The 21,123-nt window shown below is 38.2% G+C and overlaps 1 protein-coding gene across 1 annotated transcript in view; it reads right to left on the reverse strand.

Moving 5' to 3' along the window:
* The window catches only part of LOC136144154 (ATP-binding cassette sub-family C member 4-like), a 203,580-nt gene that overhangs the window by 13,217 nt on the left and 169,240 nt on the right, over positions 1-21,123 (reverse strand). The window contains 4 exon segments of the mRNA XM_065901812.1: positions 1,822-1,927; positions 2,365-2,537; positions 11,604-11,693; positions 18,471-18,626. Coding sequence (XP_065757884.1) covers positions 1,822-1,927; positions 2,365-2,537; positions 11,604-11,693; positions 18,471-18,626 — 525 coding nt within the window.

Below are 21,123 nucleotides of genomic sequence, written 5' to 3' on the forward strand. Positions count from 1 at the left end.
TGAAACAGGTAAACTCCACAGCATCATTTATTTATAATAGAATAATGGTGCTTTAGGGGACAATCTTTGAAATGCAATGTTGAGAGCTAAGAACAAAATGACAGGTAAAATCTAACAATAAAAGGTTACTTTCCCAATTAGCATCAAGAACACAAAATGAACAACTAAGCATGCCTGAAACAAAACATTTCTGGAAATTAAGAGTCAGTGTTGAGCAATCTTAAATGTCACCCCATTCCTCATGAAAGTCTGCAGGTGGAGCCCACTTCCTACTGTGATGTCTAGTCCAGGTGACCAGATGCACTGTTTGTAGCCTAGAGCATCGCTTTGGTTGAGGATGCCCCACTCCTGTCATCTGCCTCCCCAGAGCTCACTCCTGTGCACATCTAGCTCAGGAAGTGAGGCTACAGGCACTGCCTCAGTGCTGACAGCCTGGTATCTACTCAGTGTTCCCACTGATGTCCCATCTGACAATGCATGTGAGGTAGGGTGGGAGGTGATATTCTAGGAACTTCCCAAGTCAAAAGAGACAGTTCTCTTATCATCAGACATAAAGAACTGTGGGTATTACAGACCACTCATTAGTAATTATTGCCTATTTTGTATGGACCATCAAAATAACCTTAAAGTATCTTGCATTCCTTGAGATTATTTGCTGCCAAAGTTTATCCTTTGAGGAATGCTTTTCTTGTTTTATAAAGTCACATTCTAACATTTATTAAAAAAAGAAAGAGAGAAAATGAAAAAGAGAGAAAAAAGTAATAGATGGAGGAAGGAAATATTAAATTACTAAGGAAGAAAGAGCCAACCAAACCTGGAAGGAATATACTAGACAGATATCCAAAGACCAAAGCCTGGAGCCTGCCGTGTGTGCAGAACAGAGCTATTGTGTAAGAGACTCGCTGGTTGGTTATTTAGTCTCTCATCCCTGATTTGCCTTTCTTTCCAAACTCTCATCTGTGACGCAGAAGCTGGGTCTCTGCAAGTCACTGCAAGAGTTCAGAGACTCTTTCGCCAGGTGGCCTTTGTTAGGTCCTGCCAGTAGGGGGCACTAGAGGGAGACTGAAGGTGGGAAACACAGTTAATGTTCTACCTGATTCTACTACTAGCATCACCTCAGTACTGGGACCTGACTCCAGCTCCCGGCTATTAGCACATGGAGAACCAGCCCCATCCTGCCCCCTCACAACCGGACAGTGACCTCTCCTTGGAGGTCTGAGCATCAATTCTTTAGGGCCTCTCTTCCAAGTTCTCAGGTCTGGAGATCTGTCTGAGGAAATGGTAGCTGCTTTATATAATCATTACCCGTGTTTCACTTTTCTAGCCGTCTAATCCCTATGTAAAAAAATTCCTTATATTAAATCCTTTCAGTTAAAATACTGTTTTTCTCACTAGGCCTTTTCTTCTCATGGACTCCTGAGAAATTCTACAACTTTAGCCATCAACCTCCTGGCAGTCTAAACTGAGGCTAATTTTTTGATAAGGCAATCCAAAAATGCTGAAACAACTATGACGCAGTGAAAATGACTGTGTTCTACCCCACTAAAATATGGAGCTATAACTTGGAATTTGGACTATTTTAATGGTTGGCCATCATTTTAAAAAAAATGACAATTCAAATAAACTTTTAATATGAAAATACGATTATTGAATATATGATTTAATGGTGCATTCTAAAAGTATAGTTAAGTATTTGAGTAACTTTCAGGAATGAAAGAAGAAACTAAGAAAAATTAGTAGAGATTCCTATCAAATTTTACATGGAAGGATATATTGAAAATTGAACATAAATGAAAACAACTAAAATTCAGAGGGTCTTACCATTATCCATTCACAGTCAATAATGTTGCTCAACCTGTGTGCAATGGTCAGCACAGTGCACTGGGCAAATCTCTCACGAATTTTTTTTTGTACCAACTTATCGGTTCTAGAGACAAAGAAGTTGATTTAATTCAGTAAAGACAGGAAAAGCAGACTTAAGACTTAAAAACATCCTATGATATTTTTATGTTTTTAAAAATCAATACTTTAACATATAGTCTTGTTCCTAAAAAATTAAGTATAAAAAGTCTACTTAGAAATTTACTATTTTTCATAAAATGATGGAAAATTAGTCTTCCCTCGAAATTGCTTGAAACTCTCAGGAGCTGGATTTAGGAATTCCGCTTTCTCAGGGTGCCTCAAAACAACATTAACACCATATAACATGTCTTGGTTTTTTCCTTTGTTTTCTGGAGTTAATATTATCAACAGATATTCGTGAGGCCAAGAGGGCACTTAGAAACATTTCTAAGATTCACTTAATGTTTTCCACTACCATATTTATAAGTCAGATTCAAGATTTCCTGGGGTTCAGCTCCATACCTTGGGTCCACGTATGATGTGGCTTTGTCAATAATCAATATCTGATTTTTCCTGAGAATAGCCCTGGCAAGGCACACCAGTTGTTTCTGACCCACACTCAAATTCAAGCCAGATTCTGCTAATTCAGTATTCATTTTAGCAGGAAGACCTTCTATGAATTCTTTGAGTTGTACCTGTGGATACAGAAAGAATGACATCTTTCTAAGCAAACTGCTACTGAAGTAGACAAGCCTTTTAGACATTAGAGCTTTGACATCCTCAAGACTTCTTATGTATCTTACATGTACAGCCAGGTGATAGGGAGAGCTCCTTCCAATGAGTGTTCATTGAGAAAGATGGTGGAGTAAACACAAGACAGAAAGATCTCAATGTCCCCCATTCCCATCACAGGACATCCACCAGAAACCACCGCTAGGGGTTAGTTAAGGAAGTCTCTCAAAAAGTGAAGCTATTTCTCCCAATGTGATTTAAACTGAAAAGTTTAAAGGATCTTTATGGTTGAGTCAAGTTTCCCAAAATACATGTTACATATGAGTTGGTACACTAGAGAAAAGCTTTCAAAAATTTTACAAAAAATCTGGTTCTCTGAAGATATAAGCTTATTGGCACTTTACTATTTTCTAAAGTTTAATATATGCAAGTTCAAGCAATGACAAACTGCCCCTTATACATTAGCAATCCTGGAGCCCATTCTGATGATGGTTCTTTCCCAAGTTTAATCCTACAAATAGTGGACCAATCAAGTACATTTTCTTCAGTGTCTTAAATGCCTTGTTTGTGAATGAAAACACATGAAAAAGAAAACACAGCATCTTATTTCCCCCAGCATATGGATATAGGTTGTTGTTGTCCAGTCACTGAGTCATGCCCAACACTTTGCAATCCCATGGACAGTAGCATACCAGTGTTTCTAGTCCTTCACTATTGCTTGGAGTTTGCTCAAACTCATGTCCATTAAGTTGGTGATGTCATCCAATAATCTTGTCCCTTTCATACCCTTCTCCACCTGCCTTCCATCTTTCCCAGCATCAGGGTCTTTTCCAATGAGTCATCTCTTCACATCAGGTGGCCAAAGTATTGGAGCTTCAGCTTCATCATCAATCCTTCCAAAGAAAATTTGGGTTGATATCCTTTAGGATTGACTGGTTTGATCTCCGTGCTGTCCAAAGGACTCAACAATCTTCTCCAGAACCACAGTTCTAAAGCATCAGTTCTTTAGCACTCAGCCTTCTTTGTGGTCCAAATCTTACATTGGTACATGACTACTGGGAAAATCATAGGTTTGACTACATGGACTTTGTAGGCAAAGTGATATCTCAGCTTTTTAATATTATGTCTAGGTTTGTTATAGCTCCTCTTCCCAGGAGCAAGCATCTTTTAATTTCATGGCTGCAGTCACCATCTGCAATGATTTTGGAAATAAAGTCTCATTGTTTCCACTGTTTCCCCATCTATTGCAATGAAGTGATGAGACAGGATGCCACGATCTTAGCTTCTTGAATGTTGAGTTTTAAGCCAGCTTTTTCACACCCCTCTTTCACTTTTATCAAGAGGCTCTTTAGTTCCTCTTCACTTTCTATGATTAAGGTGGTGTCAGATGCATATCTGATGTTATTGATATTTCTCCCAGCAAACTTGATGCCAGCTTGTGCTTCATCCAGCCCAGCATTTTGCATGATGTACTCTGCACATAAATCAAATAAGCAAGGTGACATTATATAGCCTTGACGTATTCCTTTTCCCAATTCCTTTCCAGCCCAAATTGTTGCTTTGGAACCAGTTGTTCCATGTCTGGTTCTAACTGTTGCTTCTTCACCTGCATACAGGTTTCACAGCAGGCAGGTAAGGTGGTCTGGTACTCCTATCTCTTTAAGAATTTTCCACAATTTGTTGTGATCCATACAGTCAAAAGATTTAGTGTAGTCAATGAAGCAGATGTTTTTCTGGAATTCTGTTGCTTTTTCGATGATCCAAAGGATGTTGGCAATTTGATCTCTGGTTCCTCTGGCTTTTCTAAATACAGTTTGTACATTTGGAAGTTCTTGGTTCATGAACTGTTGAAGGATAGTGTGAAGGATTTTGAGCATTACCTTGCTAGCATGTGAAATGAGTGCAATTGTGTGGTAATTTGAACATTCTTTAGCACTGCCCTTCTTTGGGATTGGAATGAAAACTGACATTTTCCAGTCCTGTGGCCACTGTTGAGTCTTCCAAATTTGTTGGCATATTGAGTGCAGCACTTTCACAGCATCACCTTTTAGGATCTGAAATAGATCAGCTGGAATTCTGTCCCCTCCACTAGCTTTCTTCATCATAATGCTTTCTAAGACCCACTTGACTTCACATTCCAGGATGTCTGTCTCTAAGTGAATGATCACATCATTGCAGCTATTTGGATCATTAAGACATTTTTTTAAAATAGTTCTTCCATGTATTCTTGCCACCTCTTCTTAATATCTTCTGCTTCTGTTAGGTTCATACCATTTCTGACCTTTATTGTGCTCATCCTTGCAGGAAATGTTCCCTTGGTATTGCTAATTTTCTTTTTTTTTAATTTTTTAATTTTTTTTCTTTTCATAAGTTTTACTTAAAAAAAATTTTTATTTAATTAGTTGGAGGCTAATTACTTCACAACATTTCAGTGGGTTTTGTCATACATTGCACTGGGAGGACCCAGAGGAGTCGGGAGGTGGGAGGGGGGATCGGGATGTGCTAATTTTCTTGAAGAGATCTCTGGTCTTTCATTTTCTATTGTTTTCCCCTATTTCTTTGAATTGCTCACTTAGGAAGACTTTCTTATCTCTCTAAGCTATTCTTTGGAACTCTGCACTGAGATTGGTATATCTTTCCTTTTCTCCTTTGCCTTTTGCTTCTCTTCTTTTCTCAGCTACTTGTAAGGCCTTCTCAGACAACCATTTTACCTTTTTGCATTTCTTTTTCTTAGGGATGGTTTTGTTCACCACCTCCTGTAGAGTGTTACAAACCTCTGTCCAAAGGTCTTCAGACACTCTGTCTATCAGAACTAAGTCCTTGAATCTACTTGTCACTTCCACTCTATAATATGTAAGGGATTTGTTTTAGGTCACATCAGAATTGCCTTGTGGTTTTCCCTACTTTCTTCAAATTAAGCCTGAGTTTTGCAATAAGGAGTTTATGATCTGAGCCGTAGTCAGCTGTCAGTCTTGTTTTTGCTGCCTGTAGAGAACATTTCCATTTTTGGCTGCAAAGAATATAATCAATCTGATTTCAGTATTGACTGTCTGGTGATGTCCATGTGTAGAGTCGTCACTTGTGTTGGTAGACATTGTTTGCTATGACCAGCACATTCTCTTGGCAAAACTGTTAGCCTTTGCCCTGCTTAATTTTGTACTCCAAGGCCAAACTTGCCTGTTACTCTTGATTTCCTACTTTTGCATTTCAGTTCCCTATGATGAAGAAGACATCATTTTTAGTTTTAGTTCTAGAAAGTCTTCTAGGTCATCATCTAACTGTTCAACTTCAGCTTTTTTGGCATTAGTGGTTGGGGCATAGGCCTGGATTATTGTGATACTGAATTGTTTCCCTTGGAAATGAACCGAGACCATTCTGTCATTTTGGAGATTGCACCAAAGTACTGCACTTTAGGTTTTTTGTTGATTTTTTTTTTTTTTTTTTTTTTGTTGCAGCCAAACAAAAATAAATTGGAGATTTGAAGCCAGACAGCCTGGGGATAAGTCTTTCCTGGCTGTGCCAACTGGTCAAGTTCCTGAACCTACTCTATCTTAGCTTCCTCAACTCTAAGTAAGACTATAATACCATAATTATAAAGGTGTGTACCTCCTAACATTGTTAAGAATATTAAATGAGTCAGTACATGCAGAATTTGTAACAGATCAATATATACTGCCCATTATTAATAATACTATCTGCTAGCCCCTCCTCAAGTTCTGCTTCAATTTTCTCCTTTGCATGTATCAGCACTAAAATTTTGTTACATATGCATTGGCTTGCTTTTCAACTTCTTCAGGAGAATTTAAACTCCAGAAGGACAGACATTTTGTTTCTTGATGACTGTGATAGCCCCCGAATCTGCAACATTGCCTAACAATCTCTCAGTAGATATTTGTTGGCTGGATGAAGGTAGGCTTCCCAGGTGGCTCAATGGTAAAGAATCCACCTGCCAAACAGGAGACTTGGATTCAATCCTGGGTGAGATCCCCTGGCTAAGGAAATCGCAACCCACTCCAGTATACTTGACTGAGAAATCCCATGGACAGAGGAGCATGGCAGGCTACAGTTCATGGGGTTGCAGAAGAGTCAGACTCGACAAATAGCAACAACATGAATAAACACATTCTAATTGTGTGGCATATCTCTTTCTGTAAATTAGAAATTAAATTCATATGGATAATTAATTTATATATAACACTGTTTTCTTATTAAGTGTAATTATAAAAAGGATATATTCTTATAACAATTAACTGACTCCAAGATATCAAATCACACTTTAAATAAAGGAAAGCACTGAAAAAGTTATAATTTAAGGAAAATAGAACAAATAATTACTATTCAAAACTGAACATCTCAGTATAGAATACCCCAGATTGTTTTTGAGCTTGGGAAAATAATAGAATACAGCAAAACTGAAAAATAATAACCTGGGCTTATAAGGCACCCTGTCTCTATCATCACTGTGTTCACCATGTGTAGTAGGTGTTGATGCCCCTCACAGGAGGTGAACACAGATGTCAGGTGGTTTCCAAATTTTGTGGAACTTTCTTAATTTTCAAGAAGAAAATCTGGTGTGGGCCAGAAGGAGACACTGAAATGCAATCAACAAATGGGGAAGAGCTTTTACTAGAGCAGGGCCAGCAGTAAAGGAAATTCACCTAATACACGGCCCAGGGAAATGGACATGTGACCTGTTGCCACTGCAAGGACTGAACCACGTGGTTCCTGATGCACAGGCTGCTGACGCACAGGTTTCTGTATCTTTGTTTCCTGTGTGATGAGACACACTTGTGTCCTAACAGAGACACTATCAATGTTAGACATTTAACTGTACGATTTCTTCCCAGTTTCAACAGGACATTTTGTTATTGTTTAGTTGCTAAGTCATGGACCTTATGGATTGTAGCCCCCCAGGTTCCTCTGTCCATGGGATTTCCCATGCAAGAATATTGGAGTGGGTTACCATTTCCTCCACCAAGGAATCTTCCCAACTCAGGGATCAATCCCACTTCTCCTCCATTGCAGGCAGACTCTTTATCACTGAGCAACTGGGGAAGCCTCCAAATCCCATTATCTAAGGTGTTTTGTGTTTGTTTTTTAATGGAAGCAACACATCAATGTTTCACTTCCACAGTTTTATCTACTATGAACTTTTAACCTCTGAGTGATAAAGTGCTTCATCCTCAGGCACTACTCATGTTATATTTTTGGAGCTGCCTTTGTCTTTTAGCAACCCAATAGCACTAATTTCTGATGAACTTTTATGAGCTTATAGTAAGTTGGCAAGTTTTCAGTACATGAAAAATGTCTTTTAGGCATATTTAGAAAAAAACCAAGATGAGACAGGCAGCATCCATAGGGCTGTCTTCCTTCTGAATGTCCATCTCTAACAAGGAAGAAGGAAGACACAGAACTAGAGGACCTTAAAAAAAATTTAACCCATCTTTTCCTTTTAATTGAAGTTCATAAAGAGGAAAACATATTGGTTCCCTCCTAACTCATTCTCAGGTTAACTCTGTGAGTTTGGGTTTACACATCCAGTTAAGCATCATTTACAAATTAACAACTAGGGTTTTTGGTTCACTTAAAAACTGACTTCATTGATTTAGTGATACTTCTTGATAAGGGTGAAGGAGGAGAGTGAAAAAGTTGGCTTAAACTCAACATTAAGAAAACTAAGATCATGGCATCCTGTCCCTCATTTCATGATATATAGAAGGGGAAAAGATAGAAGCAGTGACAGATTTCCTCTTCTTGGGCTCTAAAATCTGTGCAGATGGTGACTGTAGCCTTGAAATTAAAAGATAATTGCTTCTGGCAGGAAAGTTATGACAAAACTAGACAGTGTGTTAAAAAGCAAAGATATCACTTTGCTGACAAAGGTCCATATAATCAAATCTATGGTATTTCTAGTAGTCATGTACAGATGCGAGAGCTGGACAGTAAAAGAGGGCTGAAGAATTGATGCTTTTGAGCTGTGGTACTGGAGAACACAATTGAGAGTCCCTTGGAAAATAAGGGGATCAAACTGGTCAATCTTAAAGGAAATCAACCCTGAATACTCTCTGGAAGGACTGATGTTGAAGCTGAAGCTCCGATATTTTGGCCACCTGATGTAAACTCATTGGAAAAGACCCTGATGCTGTGAAAGATTGAAGACAGAAGGAGAAGAGGGAGACAGAGGATGAGATGGTTGGATGGCATCATCAACTCAGTGGACATGAGCTTGGGGAAACTCCAGGAGATGGTGAGGGACAGAGAAGCTTGGTGTGCTTTAGTCCATGGGGTCACAAAGAGTTAGAGATGACTTAGCAACTGAACAACAATAACTTAGTGTGATAAATCACCCCTTTATCCAGATTCTCTAGGAATTATTTCTTTATCACATTTGTATGTTTTTCAATGAACGATTTCATAAGTTTTCTTTTAAAACAGTCATAAGGAATCAATTCCTAGAGAAATACAATGATGGGGTGATTTCTCTAAATGATATCACCAAAGTTAACAGGGTTAATTCCAGAAGTAATACATGGAAACCACATACTTCACTTTGTGAAATAAACTCACAGTTCTTTCTTTTCATAGAAAGTTCCAAATGTAGCTTAAATAGAAGTAGATCTTAGTATTATCTACCACTTTAGCATTTTTATAATTTAGATTAACATTGTTTCTCTGCTCATGGAAAAAATATGTTCTAAAATTCTAGAGTAATGCTACCTGAGAATCTGTGAAAAAAAGGTCTCAATATGGGAAACAAATAGAAAAATAATTTACCAGTATTTCCAGTTATTTTTTTTTTTTAAGATGTGTCCCAATTTCACCATTAAATTTGTCCTATGAATTCAAGAGTAGTGGATCATCCTATCATTCTTTACATTTAATGGTTAAATGCTCTACACACCTCTTCTCTTGTAGAATTTGATTGTAAAAGAGTCACAAGCTTAAAAGAAGCCAGAGGTGCACTGCTTTTCAGGCAGGAGAAGGTGAAGTAATCAACCCAATTTAAGAAAACAAAATCCACACGCTGCCAAACACACCAATTCAAACCAACATGAATAATCAATCTCTCAGATTTGTGTAACAACAAAAACAAAAAAAGATTAAAAAATATGCCACACTTCTCTGAAATGAAAATATCAATCAAACATTTAGTAGTTATTTATGTAAAGTGTTTTCCCTGTGTTTTCCTCTAAGAGTCTTATAGTATCTGGTCTTACATTTAGGTTTTCAATCCACTTTGAGTTTATTTTTGTATACAGAATTAGGGAGTGCTCTAATTTTACTCTTATACATAGCTGTCCCGTTTTCCCAGCACCACTTACTAAAGAGACCACCTCTTCTCCATCATATATTCTCACCTCCTTTGTCACAGATTAGGTGACCACAGGTGTGTGAGTTCATCTCTGGGCTCTCCAGCCTGTTTCATTGATCTATATTTCTGGTTTTGTGCCAGTGCCACACCATCTTGATTACTCTAAATCTGTATTGAACTGGCCAAAAAGTTTGTTTAAGTTTTTGCATAAAATCTTATGTAACAAACTTCTTGGCCAACTCAGTAATATATTCTGAAGTCAGGGAACCTAACTTCTTCAGTTTTGTTTTTCTTTCTTAAGACTGCTTTGGTTACTTGGGGTCTTTTGTGTTTCCATTAAAACTGTAAATTTTTTGGCTCTAATTCTATGAAAAATGTTATTGGTAATTTGACAGGGATTGTATTGAATCTGAAGATTCTTTGGGTAGTATAGTCATTTTCACAATATTGTTTCTTGCAACCCAAGAACATGGTATATCCCTCCATCTGTTTTGCATCATCTTTGATTTCTTTTGTCAGTACCTTGTAGTTTTATGAGTACAGGTCTTTTGCCTCCTTAGGTAGGTTTATTCCTAGGTATTTTATTGCTTTTGTTGCAGTGGTAAATGAGATTGTTTTCTCAATTTCTCTTTCTGATCTTTCATCATTAATGTATAGGAATACTCATTCTTACTTTTTAAAAGCAAAAGACTGAGCTAGGTCCTAGGAGAAATTAGAAGTCTGTCCATGGCTTAGAAGTCTAGGGTTTCTTTTAGATTCTTTTCCCATGTAGGTTATTATAGATTATTGAGTCGAGTACCCTGTGCTATGCAGTAGGTTCTTATAAGTTACCTATTGTATATGTATAGTGTCTATATGTTTATATATACATATAACTGATGAGACTAACACATTATAAATCAACTATACTCCAATAAATTAAAAAAAAAAGAAGTCTAGGGTTTCTTCCAACAGTAGAATTGATTTGTAAAATGAGTGCAAATACACAAAATAGCTTGTATTAAAATACAAACTGACAGCAACTTAATAGTCAAAATTTTTTTCATGCAAGGGTGAGAGAATTCAAAGCAGTGGGGCAAGGGAAAACATGACACAAATAACAGAAAATTCTCTAGAAATGAACCTACTCATATAAAAGCTGAGCAGATGTTCCAGGGTTCTGTTACCTGCATTAATGCTATGGCATTAAAATGACATAATTGCCAATAAATAATCATTATCAATTCTGACTATATAATTTACCTTTATAAACACTTTCCTATGAAACTTCTACACTTTAATAGTGTGATCTTGTTTACATCTTTTAGTTAATAAGGAAAAACTACTATTGCCTCCACTTAGTAGATGTTTCCTAAGACCAGAGAAATAAAATGAATATTGGAGTGTAACAGAGTAATTGATTCACCAAGTCATTAGTAGAATTTGATCACACAGTTTTAACATCTAATTGAGTACTCTGCTAAGGACAAGATAATGTGTCTATTTGTTCAGGGCCCTAGGGAAATAGCTAAGATGAAAACATGTCACATTATATTGTTGATTTTCATCATCATCAATACGTACATTTTTAAGCACACCCATGTCATCAGTGTTTTCCTAGGAGGTAAATGAAGTCAATGAAACTGGCATGCTCCCCTTAATTATCTGCAATGCTCTAAATGTAAACACACAGATACGGATGCTAACAAGTTAATTACTGTTACCATTAATAAATTACCTCTTCTAAGGCATTCCACAGTTCATTATCCATATGCTCATTAAAGGGATCCAGATTTTTCCTCATTGTTCCAGTGAATAAAACAGGTTCCTAGATACCCCAAAATAGTGAATGTTATTACCTTAACCTTTTTTCATTTTATTTCAATGTGTACAGAATGTCATAATTAAAATGTGAAAACATCTAAATCCATTAATTATTAATAATAAAGTTTAAAATATATGTTTACAAAACAGTATCTCTAGAATAATTTTCCACTGTACAAAGTGTATGACAAAATATATTCTGGACTACTGAACACTAACAGAAGAAAGTGTTGAAGAAGTTTTCTCATCTTAAGGAAAAAACTGAAGACAAAGGAAGGTTTGACTTTTTTTTTTTTTTTTAAATACCATCCTGGTAATAAATATCAGCTTAGACATACAAACTGAGGAAATAATTACATGAGAAACTTAACATCAAGGTCTACATAAATTAACTGTCAATTCTGGTGTGACTGGGAAATACCAACAGCTGGTGTTGGTATTTCCCAGTCACACTAGCATGATTAGTAGAGGTTTGTGCCTCAAAGCAAACCATTAAATATTTACACATTAGCACTGAAGAATAAACTAGGCTATTTTCTCCATTGGTCAGACTGTCTTCTAGGATCTGGAATCTCTCCACATGTGTGAAATGAACATCCCCACATGTGCAAGGGGAACGTCAGCTCCTAGGGTCTGCAGCACCTCTGTCCATGGAGAGATCCCCTCTGATTTTGGCATCAGCTGGTCCCCATGTTCTCTCACCTGTGTGTCAGGATGACCTGCCTCACAGAACCTCGTTATTAAATGCAAGGCCAGGAGGACCTGAAACCCACCATGACCTGTGTCATGATACTTTAATTTAAATAGTTCTTGCTATTCATCTGCTTCAGGAGGAGCCACAAGTAAATTACTCTGGAAATATATGCCTCCTCTTGGCTTCAAGAGAGAATCCTGTACATAAGCTCATGTAGGTCATTTACATTTTCTTCTGGAAGGCTCAGTAAGCCACGCCATAACAATATGGGCAGCAGTGAAGAGCCCAATAAGTTCCTTTCAGTGAAGGGTGCAGAACAAGGGAATACACTCATGTGGGAACAAGAGGAGACCTGACTCTTCCACAAGTGCCCAGAACTGCTCCAAATCACCACGTTCAAATCCTGCCTGGCCTTGGGGCTGGACTTTCCTCCTCACTTCACAAAAGCCTGAGAGGAAAGATGAAGATAGACAGATATTTCTTTCCCCTAATCATGAGGAAGAATGATACTGAGGACGCCTTCCAAACCTTCCTTCAATATTATCTCAGTTTTAGGTCTGGTGAGAGAGAAAAGAAAACAGAAAACTTAGGGTGTGTCACCAAAAAAGAGATATCCTTGAGCAAATCCACAATTAAAAAGACATTATAAAGGGAGATTCATTTGCACAAAGTTCATTAAGTGGCCAATATGCCTCCAAAACACTGAAAATCACTAGTCATACAATATTTCAGAACGAGTACTGAACGGAACTAAAAAAACTCGAGATCCAAATTTAAGGTCTCCCTTAAAACCTGAATTTAAGATCAAAGACTAAACAACCATCTAAACAATGGTAAGCATTCTTTGTCAGGGTACTAACCATCATTCTACTTCAGATTTTTATAAAAACTTGTTACTATCTGTAACTATCAACCTTAAGATTCCCCTATGCAGGTGTCTTCTGCATGTCTTCATGAGGTTTACACAAGCGACGTACTCAGGCGAGGGGAGGCTGGTCCCCAATATTCTTCCTCCTTCCTTCCATTTTCTAGGCTCTTTCAAGTAAGCAGGCTACTCCCTGCATTTATTCTCAACCGGTGGTCTTTCTGGGAGGTGTATTTAACTACTTCAGATCCTGAGCATAAAGAACACACATACTTCAGCTTCCTGTTGTGTTTAAGGAAATTTTTTAAGAAGAACTTTCATTTTTGCTTATTCCTGAAATTTTGAGCAGAAGTTGAGGAGCACCTACTTAAGAACACAGTATTCATCTCTGAAAGTTCCTCCCAGGACTGATGGTCTATGTCCCCACTCCCGTCTCTGCTCCTACCCAGGTCCTTGTTACCATCACATCTCCCCCAGTTCTGACCTGTTCATGCAGGGTCAGCAGTGACGAGGATGAGCCTGGGAGGAAGAGAGACCACCATGGAAGCTCCCTGCTGCTTCCAGGATCACAGGGACCAGGGACCCAGGGAAGATGGTGTGGGCCTGGCTCAACTAAGAGAGGCGACTCAAAAAAACAGCGCTGGGCTCCCCCTCTGCAGAGTCTGCTCTCAGCTTCCTAAGTTCCCTAAATTGGGGTGTTGAGACACAAGTATCAATGCTTCCTACTCATTTGGGTGTAAGAGGAATGTAAGTTTTTGTACTTAGACAACTAAATTCCAATAACCAAACTAACAGAATTTTTCCACCTCTGCACCTAGCAAGACACTGTAAAGACAAAGGGCTCTTAGTTGGGGAGGGTAAGATTTTGAGTATCTTCTCCTGACACATATCAGCCCATGACATACAAGGGCATAAACCCATTTCTAAACTGATACTGTCCAAATGAGGGACAGAGCAATAGGAGTAGTATCTTCTGGCTTTGCTCCATGCTTATTCACTCTTGTTATGGTTTGAGGAATCCTTTCAAGTGGGACAGAAGGAAAAATGGGGAAAATATCTGATGAGTACAACACAGCTGAAGAATTGATGGTTTTGAACTGTGGTGTTGGAGAAGATTCTTGAGAGTCCCTTGGACTGCAAGGAGATAAAACCAGTCAATCCTAAAGGAAATCACTGGATATTCAGGAAATATTCAGGAAATCCTGAATATTCACTGGAAGGACTGATGCTGAAGTTGAAGCTTTAATACTTTGACCATCTGATGTGAAGAGCTGACTCACTGGAAAAGACCCTGATGCTGGGAAAGATTGAAGGCAGGAGGAGAAGGGGATGGTCAGATGGCATCACCGACTTGATGGACATGAGTTTGAACAAGCTCCAGGAGTTGGTGATGGACAGGGAATCCTAGCGTGCTGCAGTCCATGGGGTCACAAAGAGTCAGACATGACTGAGAAGTGGACAAGGTGGAGACTGGAGAGTGTAGGTCTCTGTCGTATTACAAGTATTTTGGATTTTACTCTGCTGTGATGGGATTCTTTGGAGATAAAACTGAAACTCTTCGCTTTACAACTGAAATACTGTGAATCAACTATACTTCAATTTTTAAAAATATAGATGCACATAAAATTTGAATCCTGTCTCTGCCCCTTACTTGAAAAGTAGGATAAGCTCCCAGTGACTCCATTTTTAAATTTGTCAGATAAGGCTAACAACAAAATGTGAGGATTAAGCAGGAAATGGTGGGATAAGAAACTAAAATGTGTTAACGATTCCATAAACATTAGGAATTGTTACTAATACTTGTGTTACTTGTCAGGGACTATAGGAAGCATTAGAGGAAGAGAAATGAGAGATACAGGCCCTGTCCTCAAAGAGAGAAAGAAAATAGTCAAGAGTGTGGGGAGGGCTGAGAAAAAGGCTGGAGGTCTTGGTGGGGCATTGGAAAAAAAGAGTTTGTACAAGGTGATAGTCAGGAAAGAAGCTAGAGGGAGGAAAGCCAGAAGTCAAAATACAAAAAAATTTTAATCTGATTTCTTGCTCTTGGTGGAAAACATTAGATACATTTCTCTGTTATGCTTTTCCCCAAAATTCCTATTGTGTTTTTTTGTTTGTTTGTTTGCTTTTATTTTCTGTTTCTTGGCTTTACTATTCATATTTATGTAAACAATTTAGTTTTTGTTGTTAGAAAATAAATACAAAGAAAATCACCAAAGACCATGAACACATAAACAGAAATTAAAGAGTAAAGTCATTTCAGAAAGCATTAACTCTTTTACTTAAGTAGAAATAATACCCAAAAGGCCAGTGCCCTGATTCTTAAAAATAATAACAGTTCCTGGTGACTGAGGATTCCTAAGAATGAGACATAGACACAAACATTATCTCACTAAGTTACATCTTCACAGCAAATCTTTGGAGCAATGATTTCCAGACCGGGTTTAAGAACGAGGATGTTGAAGCTTGGCAGACAAATGACATCATCAAGGCCCCATGGTTGACAATGCAGAGCAGGAATAAACTGTGGTCACACTGACACTTGGTCTACACTCTTAACCATTCTAGCCCTGTCTGCCTCCTGAATGGCTTCCTGGGAACATTTACACATTGCAAGTTCTCTCCAGATTCTTTCTCTTAAATCAACTGACACTGCACCTTGGCGACAAAGGCATAGAAAGTGGAATCTACATGGATACAAAGCTTAGCACTATTTTGTAAGTATGCTCTCTGGAGAGTGTACCTAGAACATGCTGAGAGGAAGGATGGAAACCAACAGAACAGAAACAAAACATGCTGATGTCATGGCATGTTTAGGTTTTGCTCAGACATCTTCCAAACATTATTGGCAGAGCCAAGAATCATCTAATGTTATTTATTTACAGAGTTATTTTATGTACACAAGCATACAACTTTTTCCTATTAAGAAACATTAAAGAGTGCAGGACATTTTTCTAAAGCTTTGTATCCAAGGATATGAGAGGACTTTACAGACATGTCCTTTATTTCTACTAACTAATCTCACATGGCCGTTTCGGAGATGAGTACTATCAGAGCATAATACTTGGGAATTTAAGCTCATTTATTTTCTACTGTAACCATAAGTCATAAATCTAATAGCCAGAGGAAATCTTTAAATATGGGGCCCATCCATTTTTCCTGAAAGAGACACCTTTGGAAAAATTTTTTTCAATTGTGATAAAATACACATAAATTTGCTAGATTAACCACTTTAAGTGCACAGTTCAGTGGTGTTAAATACACTCACATTGTTGTACAGCCATCACCACCATCCAGCCACAGATCTTCTTTCATCTTGAAGAACTGAAGCTCTGTACCCGTTAAACAACAACTCCCCTCTCCTGGCCACTCCTGGTACCCACCATTCTATATCCTGCATCCATGAATTTACTATTCTAGGTAACTCCTATTAGTAGAATCATACAATATGTGTCCCTTGTAAATGACTTATTTCACTCAGCTTAATTTTCTCAATGTTAACGTTTATCTGTGCTGTAGTATGTGTCAGAATTTTCTTCTTCTTTAAGACTGAGTAATATTCACTGTATGTATGCGCACTGTATGTATGTTTGTTGATTCATCTATCAATGGACACTTGGGTGCCTCTACCTTTTTGCTGTTGAGAATAATATTGCTATAACATGCATGTTCCAGTATCTCTTCAAGACCTTTCTTCCAATTCTTTCGGGTTTATAGTCTAAAGTAGAATTGCTAGGTCATATGATAATTCCATCATTAACTCTTCAGAGCAACCAACAAGTTGATCTCCATAGTGGTTGCGCTATTTTACATTCCTATCAGCAATGAACAAGGATTCTAATTTCTCTACATCCTTGCCAACACTTGTCATTTTCTTTTTTTCTCTCTCTTTTCCTTGATAGCAGACATCTTAAGGGGTATGAGGTGGCATTCCATTAGTCTGAAAAGACTATCTTGGTTTAAAAATTACTTAGAGTAATTCCAGGTATTTTCAAGGTCACAGGTAGGTAGCAACAGCTGTACCCAAGCCCTCATTTGCCTTCCTTTGGGTGCCATGTTGTTACATGCGTCCTGATAAATAGGTATTTCAGGACACATTACACCCACATTCCAGGAAGCACATATGCCTGGCTCATTCTGTCTCATCTCCCCTCTGTTTCTCAACTCAAGAGGGTATTTTTCTGAGCTTCCTTTGATGGGCAGATGATTTCTAAGTATGTAAATTAAAACTAATTTTTTTTTTTTTAAATCAGCAAGTCTGTCAAAGCAGAGGGCAGGATGATAGATGAAGACACAGGATCAAGGTTGCCCTTGGCTATATACCTGGAGGATAGTAATTTCTCAGTAAATATCACAGAATTATGTTGAGTGAATGAACTACAGGAATGACAGGAGTGTCTACCATGCATATAATCCAGTCTCCAAAACTCTCCCTGAAAGTTATACTACTTTACGAGGAAGAAGAAGAAAAGAGAACAGAATCAGAGTCCAGGAAGAGATGGCCAAGTCAACACTCCACCATCACAGCAGGGACATATGGGTCTACAGGAAGCACTTCACACTCACTGGCCTATTTTGTCCTCACAACAGATTGAGGGGGTGATACTGTTACCTGCCTTGTAAGACAGAGAAAACCAAGGTACATAGAGACAGAATTCTGAGTCCCCTGCTCTTCCTCACTATTCTGTATTGCCTCTCTGGTGAAAATTATTATTAATTGCTAAATTGTCAAAGTCTACCAAAAGCATTTATATATCCTATAATTCTCAAAGCCCCACAATTTCACAGAAAGTTCTCCAAGGAGATAGTCACTTTTTAAAAGATGTCCTGGTTTCCCACAACAAAATTACATCTGTAAGGCAGTTATTAATAAAATTCATGTTTCCCTATAGGAAACTCTCCAGCAATAAAGAAACTATTTATCTGTCTGTTCTCAGAATTATGTGATTATCAGTGAATAAAACTGTGAAAACTGAGGAAGTCTGAGTCAAGAAACCTATCTCAGTAAGTTACTAAATCACATGCACACAAAACTAACAAATGAACAAAAAACAAAACCTGGTATCTGATGAAAGTGTCTGTTGAAAATATCTGCTGCTAAAAATATGCTCTATTGGGGAAAAAAAGGATCAACTCATTCACTTAATTTGGAAAAAAAATCAAATTAAAAGCATTTAAACTTAGGTACCTTATAAAAAGAACATGTTAGAGTGTTCTGCTGTGCATACCTGAAGTGCAACTGACATTTTCTTCCTTAAATCATGAAGTCCAATACCAGTTGTCAAGATTCCATCAATATAAATGCTACCTTCAGGTTCTGACAATCGAAAAAGGGCAGCAACGAGGGAACTTTTTCCAGCTCCTGTTCTTCCCACGATGCCATACTGTAGAGAGACCCAGGGGGATGAAGAATTAACAGGATGCACAAAACCCAGGAGAACTCTGATTGTTGAAGATGAATTTTAAAAGTTCTATTATATATAAAGAGTAGTCTATAAGTTTCCCAGGGCTTCCCTGGTGGTTCAGATGGTAAAGCTACTGGCTGCAGCGCAGAAGACCCAGGTTTGATCCCTGGTCAGGAAGATCCCCTGGAGAAGGAAATGGCAACCCACTTCAGTATTCTTGCCTGGTGAATCCCATGGAGAGAGGAGCCTGGTGGGCTAAGTCCATGGGGTCACAAAGAGTCAGACATGACTGAGCAATTTCATAAGTTTCCCAAGCATGGCCCTGCTGACATTTTGGAGCAGATAATTCATTGTTGAGGGTCAGGGGCCTGTTCTGTATTTTGTAGGATGATTAAGATTGGCCATGAACCCACTAGATACCAGATGCAACCCCCAAATTGTGGCAACCAAAAATGACAGAAATTCACAAATGTCCCTGATTGAGACTACCATCATCCCAAGAATACACAACATAAACTATAGTGATTTTTATGCCTTCTAAAAATGCCAGGCAATTTTATGCAGTTTTCTCTGAATAAATGTTTAATATGCTGAAAATTGTTTGTTTTCTATAATTATCATGTAAGGAGCAGAAGGGGACAACAGAGGATGAGATGGTTGGATGGCATCACTGACTCAATGGACATGAGTTTGAGTAAACTCTGGGAGTTGGTGATAGACAGGGAGGCCTGGCGTGCTGCAGTCCATGGGGTCATAAGGAGTCGGACACGACTGAGTGACTGAACTGAGCTGATCATTATGTGGTATGTTAAAGGGGGAGACATGTATGTGTATGCAGTGTATGTGTGTGTGTGTGTGTGTGTAACTAACATTCGTAAGTAAATGAAGAAGACCTAAAAAAATAATCTGCCTGCAGTTAAAAACTAACAGTCTCCTAAGTGGTCCATAAGAAGTTAGCTTTTAAATTAGTTTTATTCCTACTCCCTGGAAAATTTGAGAATTACATGGGTAATTTTACAGAGATGTCAATAAGTCAAGTCAGAAGTGTTATATACAAACAAGCGCTCACTTTCTGTGTTATTTATCTAAGAGGAATTATTCTTCGGTAGAAAAATGAAATCACTTCCTGATAGTAAATATCTTAATTATATTCTATCTTGAAAGGAAACATCTTCAAATATAAAATGCAGGTCTCAGTCTTGAAAGACAGAAACCAGTAAATCAAATTTCCATAATGAGATCTACAATGATACAAATAACATTTGTTATTTACATGAGACCTTTCATCGGAGCAGTTTAAAAGGCGTTTTATTAACACATTAATACTTACAACTGAACCTTGGAAAAACACATCTCAGGTGTCAGTTTGTTAAAACCAAAGCAGAGAGAAATTAAATGCATTAACAGTAAGATTAAAGAATCAATACAATGTTGGTAAAATGCTGGTGGTTGGTGGTTTAGTTGCTGAGTCGTGTCCAAGTCTTGGACCCCATGGACTCTTGCCTGCCAGGCTCCTCTCTCCTTGGGATTCTCCAGGCAAGAATACTGGAGTGGGTTGCCATTTCCTTCTCCCACGTGAAGTGCTAGTAGGGAATGAAACTGCATTCAAATATATATGCAGAAACTGGCCTTTTTTACCAATGAATTTTTAAGTGAAAGAAAGTATTAGTCAATCACTTGTGTCCAACTCTTTGTGACCCCATGGAGTATAGACTGTCAGGCTCCCCTGTCCATGGAATTCTCCAGGCAAGAGTACTGGAGTGGGTTGCCATTTCGTACTCAAGGAGATCTTCCTGACCCAGGGATGGATCCCAGGTCTCCTACACTGCAGACAGATTCTTTACCATCTGAGCCACCAGGGAAGCTCAACTGCAAATTCTTTGAAGGAAGCTTTCCAAGAGATGATTTCATCTCTATTTAAAATCTGGAATTGATTAGAGTGTAAGATATGCTTGGATCATTTGTAAATTCATAAAGTTTTAAAACTCATGGCTTTTTTTTAAGAAATCTCCACACTGTTTTCCATAGTGGCTGTACTAGTTTGCATTCCCACCAACAGTATAAGAGGGTTCCCTTTTCTCCACACCCTCTCCAGCATTTATTGCTTGTAGACTTTTGGATAGCAGCCATCCTGACTGGAAATAGAACTGCCATATGACCCAGCAATACCACTTCTGGGCATACACACTGAGGAAACCAGACCCCAAAGAGACACGTGCATCCCACAGTTCATCGCAGCACTGTTTATAATAGCAGGACATGGAAGCAACCTAGATGCCCATCAGCAGACGAATGGATAAGGAAGCTGTGGTACATATACACCATGGAATATTACTCAGCCGTTAAAAAGAATTCATTGGAATCAGTTCTAATGAGATGGATGAAACTGGAGCCCATTATACAGAGTGAAGTAAGCCAGAAAGATAAAGAACATTACAGCATACTAACACATATATATGGAATTTAGAAAGATGGT

This window comes from Muntiacus reevesi, chromosome 11 (genome assembly GCF_963930625.1).
Source record: "Muntiacus reevesi chromosome 11, mMunRee1.1, whole genome shotgun sequence".
NCBI classification, from domain to species: domain Eukaryota; kingdom Metazoa; phylum Chordata; class Mammalia; order Artiodactyla; family Cervidae; genus Muntiacus; species Muntiacus reevesi.